This window comes from Lactuca sativa, chromosome 8 (assembly GCF_002870075.4).
Source record: "Lactuca sativa cultivar Salinas chromosome 8, Lsat_Salinas_v11, whole genome shotgun sequence".
NCBI lineage: Eukaryota > Viridiplantae > Streptophyta > Magnoliopsida > Asterales > Asteraceae > Lactuca > Lactuca sativa.
The window spans coordinates 144,069,162-144,077,354 of record NC_056630.2 but is presented as its reverse complement, the minus strand read 5'-3'; the positions used below and the strand labels follow the sequence as shown (position 1 = coordinate 144,077,354).

At 36.0% G+C, this 8,193-nt stretch overlaps 1 protein-coding gene across 1 annotated transcript; it reads right to left on the bottom strand.

Annotated features, from left to right (window-relative positions):
- Positions 1 to 636: 636 nt before the first annotated feature.
- LOC111882800 (protein transport protein Sec24-like At3g07100) lies at positions 637 to 6,751 on the bottom strand. The gene is made up of 14 exons (XM_023879175.3): positions 6,578 to 6,751; positions 4,875 to 6,000; positions 4,651 to 4,789; positions 4,221 to 4,411; positions 3,967 to 4,074; positions 3,660 to 3,863; positions 3,342 to 3,573; positions 3,095 to 3,244; positions 2,820 to 2,976; positions 2,578 to 2,705; positions 2,161 to 2,483; positions 1,857 to 2,045; positions 1,475 to 1,711; positions 637 to 1,079 (listed from the first exon to the last, which is right to left on the bottom strand). The coding sequence occupies exons 2-13, from the start codon at positions 5,970 to 5,972 to the stop codon at positions 1,484 to 1,486; spliced, it is 3,147 nt and encodes a 1,048-aa protein (XP_023734943.1). The 5' UTR covers positions 5,973 to 6,000; positions 6,578 to 6,751; the 3' UTR covers positions 637 to 1,079; positions 1,475 to 1,483.
- Between the last annotated feature and the right edge of the window lie 1,442 nt (positions 6,752 to 8,193).

Here is an 8,193-nt window from a genome sequence, read left to right as displayed (position 1 = left end):
TTTTGTAATTTGTATTTTATAAACATTTTAGAACATGTATATCTCATTTGTTTGAAATCAAATTAACATTTTTTTTTCATCGTGTAGTTTAGAATTTACACATGATTTTAGATTATAACTGTGTCATTTTTTATTTCATATTCATTGATTTAAAGTCCTTCAAAATTAGGATAAATAATCACGGTTTTTTCTTTTTTTATCTAAAATGAACAATAAAAATATACATTTTTATTTTAAATGAACAGTCAAACAAAAAAACATATTCGTTTTAAGCCTCGAGATAAAACTTTAACATAAAAAAACTAACTTTTAGTAGGGGTTCAACATCTTGTACCATATACAAATAAAGTTGTAACGGCCAGTGGATACAAGAACCAGAAAACTGGTACCCAAACCCGGAATCGGCCCCAGAATCCATAAGCATCAACAAGTCCAGTTTGGTCCAATTGTTGGCCCCTAAAGCGAAGTGGATCATTTCATAGCAAAAGGCCAAAAGAAATGCTAATAGTGCCTCAACCAAGAACAAGAATGATTTATGAAAAAAGAATTAATGACCACTAAAGAACACATAAATAACATATAGTATTTTTTTCTACGAAAAAAAAGGAAGTATGGTGAGGTTGATGCCATACCATGGGTGGGTCAACTAAGGAATTCGGTTCCACTGCTTAGGAATAAAAATACGAGTATTCAACCCAAATATACAAACATGTCTATTGTGTATACACACACCACACCACCTTAAAACTTTTCTAAAACAAATCAAAATTACAAAAAAAAAAAAAAAAAAACTATCAAGGGTTAAATTTCATCACAAAAAAAAAAAAAAAAAAAACAAATTAAAACACTATAGATGGGTTTTTGGAAAAATATAGCACTAGTCTATGAAAGCTTTGACATAACCATTCTCTCTTCTCTTCTCTTCTTCTTCTATGGAACCAGCTTCTTCTTGTTGTTGTTGTAACAATCAACCTAGCCAAAAAGGTTGTAGGGATATTACATCTCTTCCCCCACCCAATTTACCTCAAAATCTGCTTCTGCCCTTGGTTAAGTAGTAAAACCAATTGCAAACTTTTTTCCTGTTTGTTAAAATATAAAAACATGAACATGTCTTGTTATTGTTATATAACAACCATAACTTTTTTACTTATTAAAAAAAAAGCGCTTTAGTTGCATTTTGGTTGAGTTTGACCTTTTTTTTTTTAATAAAACGCTTTGGGTAGTTTTCTGTTCCAGTTACTAAAACGGAAGAGGTTTGAGCAAAAGGAGTATTTTACCAACAAAAAAGCCTCTTCAACCACCCTTTTTTCTTCTTCTTTTTGGTCTACTTTCATTTCTATCGATTACATTGAAAAATCTACCGAAATAAAATATAAATATAGCAGCGAAAATTGGTTTGTATATGTATGGCATTGATTTTTCAAAAGTAAAATGTAAAAAAAATTAATGGAAGTAGATTGGTATTTGTTGTTACCTGATTGGATTATTGCTGAACTGATCGGTGTATCTGAAGTATCCAGTCAACGTAACCATTCATACCACCAACCGCATCCTCAACAAGATTTGAAAGCAAAAAGAAAGCTTCACGAGGCTGTTCCCCTTGTCTCACAACATGACATAAAGGATAATACGATGCATCTGCACCTCTAAGTTTCTTTAGTATCCCCATCAGCTTTCTTGACATCTCATTATCACGTTCCCCAAGGCTTACCTGAATTTTTTATCAACTAAAATCAATAAACCTCATACATACTATTACTCTTTATTCTTTAAATACAACATCTGTGACTTCACTTGAGTATAAATATAACAACAGATACATAAAAAAAAATAAAAAAAATAAAAAAAAAAAAAACCTTTGAGAAATCTGTAGCAAAATCTTCCCCAACCAGATTCCTGGAAATATCAGGGGATAGCATTTGACCAAACCACACAACCAAACGAAAACCATCATCATATATATAAATCCCTCGAGAATCCAAGCTCTCTGCAGCAAGTGGCAGTCTTCTACAAACTTTCTCAAACTCATCACCATGTCCACTCCCCTGCACATAACTCCCACACACACTTTATTTTAATTTTTAAAATATAGCTACGTTGTTATTATGGGTTGTTGGTATAGCAAGACTGAAGTATGAGAAAAAAAAAAAAAAAGTTTACCTTGACAAGAAAGTCGTCGACACGTAACAAACTAGGGTACAAAAGCTTTAACATCTTTTTAACAGGCAAAGCCATCATGGTGAAACCAGCTGCACACCTTTCATCAAGCTGTGAATCAGCATAGCCACCACGAAGTGCTGTTGATTTACATAAAGCCAATCCGTATAAAGGTAAATATTTTAATGACTCTGGGTAGATCATGCGTGTTCCCACACGGTGTTGAACCGCATACAGATTACGATACTCTTTAAGGGCTTTCACGATTCTTAGCTGGATCGCGTTACGCGCCTCCTCCAGTTTGTACGACAAAGATTTTTCAATCGCTACAACACATAATTAAAATTTTAAATATACTATTATATAACTTCTTCTTTTTTTTTTTCTTAAAAAAAAAATAAAAAGAAAAAATCTGGTTACCTAATCTACCAAGCAAAGAAACAATGGCACCGGTATCTGCCTGGCGATACATCTCTCCTAAATCAGCAACCACTGATGCAGCTGCAGTGTGTACTCTGATACGTCTTTCACCCGAAGATGAGGTGTGTCTTTCAATTCATGTTAAGTATTTTATTTGTAAACAATTAGATTCTTGTTTGTTGGTTATATTTTTTATATATTTATTCCAAAATATGTGGAAACTTGGAAAAAGTGAAGGATACAATAAAGCAACTTGGAAATAGACAATCTGAGTTGTGAGTAATGTCTCTTCAAGAGCAAACTGCATTGCATAAGCTTTGTCACAGTCAACGGCTGGAAGTGCTAATAGATCTGTGGATCTTAACATAAAGTTTCCATGATATGAAGTGAAACGAACTCCTATATATAACACAATTTAACAAAAATAAATTAATTTCATCAAGATTTTATAAAAGCAATGAAATCTGTCAAAAGAATTGCAAATTAGTTCCACCACCAAAAACACGTTGAGACTAACCTTTCCCACATCTGATGCGCATTACAGCTTCCCAAGCAGTTTCTCTAGTGAGGTCTCTAGCCAACTCATGTCTCAATTTGTCTTTATGGATGGCAGAATGAAAGCTTGGATAGTAATAGACTTGACCACCTGTGTATTTCGCCAAAGTACCTAAAAACAAAACAATAAATTAATATTTTTTTTTATCGAGTAAAAACAAAAAAGTAAGTTAACTAACTAAGGGTAATAAATCAATATGAGTAGATACCTAGCGAAGCTATATCAGTGTACTTGTCACTAAAGGCATAAACATTGACTGCAACTTGATACTTAGTAAAATCAGCAGCCATTTGTTTATAAAAAGGATCTTCTGGTATTCTCAAAGCATGTTCCCTATCTGTCCCATATGCCCGAATATCATCTCCTCTCAACCTTAACCTACCCACACCAAGTGATGGAAGACTACTTTGAAAAATTAACAATTTCCCTCCCAGTTGACTCTGCATCAAACAAAAAAAGCCTATGATGGTCAATGGTCAATACAGACTACCAAGTTTTTAAGTGGTGTAGGACTGAGGAAACTAACCATAACCATGAAAGCTGCTTTAAGTGCAGGCCCAAAAGCAGATTCCACATTCACATTGTCCTGAAACATGGATGGCAAGCTGTCCAAGAATGCATCCACCACAGTTCTGGATTCTGATAAGTTCACAAGGAGATCATCTGGCAACGGAATAAATATATCATCCAAATCAGAGACAACCATCATTTGAGGTTGTGTCAAAGATGACTGCCAATCCAAACAAACAAAAAAAAAAAGTTCAACATCAGTTAGCAAAATGTTAGAGAAAAGGTAAACATGTTTTGAGAATTTCAGGCCATTTAATACTTGCCTTCATATTGTAAAAATGAATTGTGCTGTCAAAAGTTATGAACCCAATCTGTGTTCTGGTGCTGCCTGGCAACTTATCCAAACAAGACTTGATGGTTTGTCCAATCACCTAAAAAAAATATACATGATATTTTACATAAGGTATAAAAAAAAAAAATATATATATATATATATATATATATATATATATATATATATATATATATATATATATATAAATAATTATAAACATATCAAGATTACAACAGGCATTACCTCAAGCATTCCGCTTTTAACGGAATATATCGATACATCGATCAGGAAAAAGTATAGTGGTGGCATTGGTGGTCGCACCATGTATTCAGCTGGAGCAACGAATTCCACACAACCCTTTGTAAGCTCAGGATGTTGATCTAAATCAACTCTTTTTCCGGTGGCATCCAAATGGGCAAAATAGTCATTTTGCACTGTACATTATGACAGAAATTGATTAGCATTAGCATGACCATATTAGGAACCTCAGTTGTTAAAAGGGAACTTGTTAGTCTCGCTGTTATGATGTTAGATTTGATGATGTCATGTTGGTAGTTTAGGCTGTCAGTTTGAACCTACTCAATAGTCATTTAGTCTATGTGATGATATATTGACATTTTCAGTTATGAGAAACAGTAGATATATTGTTACAATGGATTTAAAGCATTATTACCATCATTGAGCAAAGCACATATATTGCATCGCCACTTTCTTCCACCATCAGTAAAAGTCACATAAGGGTTCACATATGTACGGCATCTTCTACAACGCACAATACCTGTTGTGGCAAAATTAACAATTGGCACTTCCTCCTGAGAAAAAATAAATAAATTTAACATTATATAATAAAAAAGATTATATTTTTATTGTAATTGCTCCGACTGTATAGATGCTCACCCCTTCAGGAGCTTCTGCCAGTGGACAAACAACTGCTCCAAGAGGCAAGTGCCACCTGGAAACAAGAGACTGAGAATTTGGTATGGCACTAGTTGTAAGCCTCAGATATCTAGAATTGCAGTTCATTGGATACATTTCAGCAAAAGAACTTGGTTCTACATCACCCTCCAATGGTCTTGGCAACACTTTAGTATCAAGCCCAGCATCAAAAGATCCTGGGACAGACCCAATAGAAAGTGAGCTGAAGTCTTCTACCAATCCTTGCATACCTCCCGTTGGAGGTGTGGACCCTCCTACATACATTCCTAGAGGAGATGCAACCGGTGGGGTTGATCCATAACCACCTTGAAAGGGAGCAGATGTGGTGGGCTGAGGTGGAGCATATCCTCCTGGTGGGGGTGGGGTTGGTCCAAAACCACCTTGAAAGGGGGCAGATGTGGTGGGCTGAGGTGGAGCATAACCTCCTGGTGGGGGTGGGGTTGGTCCAAAACCACCTTGAAAGGGGGTGGATGTGGTGGGCTGAGGTGGAGCATAACCTCCTGGTGCTGTTGGTGTTGCTGTGTTACTCTGCATACCCGGATAGCCAGGCCAAGGAGATGATGAGGTGGCACGGACAGCAGCAGGATGAGCTGGACCCATTGAAGGTTGGGGTTGCTGCATATTTGAGTTGGAAAGCATACCATTCATGGTTTGAGGTGGAGAACCCATAGGCATTGGTGGTGGTATCTGGGGTTGATGATTTTGGAAACTTGGAGGTCTGATTGTTGTTGGAGGCAATATTGGTTGTCCAACAGGTGAAGTACGTGGTGGAGGTGCCTGGAATGGTGGAGTTGGGAACCGCTGGAAAGGTCCGGTGGTTGGTGGGCCATATGGAGGAGTAGGTCTAGCAGTTTGCATGGGTCTAAAACCAGGAGCTTCTGGTCCAACCACAGGCCCAGAAGGAAAAGATGGTGCTGTACTTGGGGGAGACATTGGCCTGAAAGCAGAGCTAGCTACAGGACGAGATGATGAAAAAGGTGTGTTGCTTTGAGGAGGGGCAAAAGGTGTAGCAGCTGGCCTTGGATAGTTATTTGCATGGTTGGGATTTTCAGTCCCCATAGGTTATTGTTTGGCTTCTGTAAGTGATCTGCAAGAAAATGGAACTGAAGCACGTCATTGTGGATAAAGCCAATAGCAATATGTGCAAAGCTTTGCTACAGTGAATCGGTGATACTGGGGTATGAGAATTGTCATGAAATAGTAGTCAGTTCACCATGTACCTAAACCTGGGATCATATTTCCCATGGCTTACACATAATAGAAGCAAATAAGTTCGCTTTCTGAACTAAACAAGTTTCAATTCCAACTAAAATCAAATTTCTCATGTTTTAGTTAGCTTACTGATACTAGTACTACACCTGTCATTGAACTGGACATCCAAACAGACAGTTTAAAATAACAGAACCAGTATTAATTCAAGGCTTGCAAATATGAATGAAGATAGATTACGCACAACAAAATCGAATTTCTCAATTTACTAGTGGTCAATCCATAAACCTAAACCTGATCTTCACCAGTAAATTCAATTTTAGTGCAATTAAGCCAAGTATCCGTCAATTAGGCAACAAGACTCCGAGCAAATGTTGAATCTCGTTAAGAATTGAGCAAGAACGAAATCAAGAACACATCGGTAGTGTCGCCGAGAGTTACGCGAAAGAAATTACCTGATCGCAGAGATCTAGCAGAAGAGCGACGGAGATCGGCGATGGAGATGAGTACGTCGACTACAAGTGTTCTCTGATACTTGGACGGTGATTTGGATTTCGGAAGAACTACCAAATTCTCCGTCTTCGTTTCAATACCAAAATAGCATTTCTCCTTTTCCTGGTTATTAATTATTAACGACGAACTATTTAAAAAAAATAATATTAAAGATTGTATTATATATTGATTTTTATGGGAATATTTTAAAAAATTAAGTGCTTTTTAGAACTTTTATAATTTAAATTTATAAGGATTAATTTTCAATATTGAAAAAAAATATATATTTATTACTTTTAGGATAATGTAAATTTACTTATTAATTCTTTTTATTATCATAGGCTATGGATCTTTTTAGAAATTACATAATAGAATTGTCTAATACTTAAAATGTTTTATAGCCTATGAATTTGCTTGTTAATTGTTGTTCATAACCTATATTGATATTAATTAGTTATTTGACAAGTACGTTAGGTTGCATACTCTCAAAATTAAATATTTGTAGATTGTTTGATTTGGTGTTATCGCACAGCTATCGTCTGAGTCTAACTGTTGTTGTGTCAGATCTTTCTGTCGACAGATAGTTTGATTTTGGTGACATGTAATCGTATTCGCCAGATAACTAGTTAATATTGGTAGAAGTTATCCCTCGGCTAATAGCAGTGTAGTAGCAGGAGTCCTAGAAGAAAATCTAGGAACGTGAGTAATTAGGCCCTTGTAGCACTAGGTATGCGAAAAGGCCTAACAGTAACAGAGCGTGGTGACTTGGAAACATTAGGGAAATTCTTGGATCTTGTATGAATAGTTGTGGAAGGTGGTATAGGCTTGTACTATTGGAAGCACATGATCCATACATGAATAAAGAAAAGTCACAAGGTCACTAAGGAACTATAAAGGGTTTGAAATTCATATTAAACTATTCATATCTCCATCTTCAACATGTTAATGATCACTAGAGCAGGTGATTTTGGTTCTGGATCAGACGGTCCATGTCCGAGCGAGACTGACTGATATACATGATTAGATAGAGGTAACAATATTAGCAAATGTAAGAGAAATGATTCTAGAAATGTTTGGAACTATTAAGACTGAATTAATAGCTCTATTTGATGAGCGGTATTGTGACAACCCAAAAATTTCCATTCGGTAAAACCATCCACTACAATTGAAGTCAAATATGTATCAACTAACTATCAAACTTTTGGGATAAGTTTGAGTGTTTTAAGGTTAGTGCTCCAGAGGATATCAGGAGAGAGGATACACTAGGGTTTAATATGTTGCAATAAGTGCCCAAACCTTCAAGAGTTTGGAATATTACAGTCCAAAAATGGTATTCGGACCAAAAACCCTCAAGGCTATATAAAGAAAATTTAGTCATTTTGGATTCATTTGTTACATTTCTAGCTAGAGAAAAGTCGATTTTCTCTCTCAAGGATCTTCACCCGATCACCCCCAACTGTGAGTACTTCAACCTAGAGTGTATATAAGTGTGTTATATGCCTTCATAACATGAAAATCAAGCCAAAACAATAAGATTTGGGAGTTTACCGCCCAAGAACATCTTGGAGAGTAAACTCCT

Excerpts from the sequence above, each read along its gene's own strand:
- LOC111882800 (XM_023879175.3), bottom strand. The coding sequence starts at position 5,972 with ATGGGGACTGAAAATCCCAACCATGCAAATAACTATCCAAGGCCAGCT. Across the intron at positions 4,790-4,874 it reads TGGCAGAAGCTCCTGAAGGG|GAGGAAGTGCCAATTGTTAA; the intron begins GTGAGCATCTAT and ends ATTTTTTCTCAG. Across the intron at positions 2,484-2,577 it reads TTCTTTGCTTGGTAGATTAG|CGATTGAAAAATCTTTGTCG; the intron begins GTAACCAGATTT and ends TATGTGTTGTAG.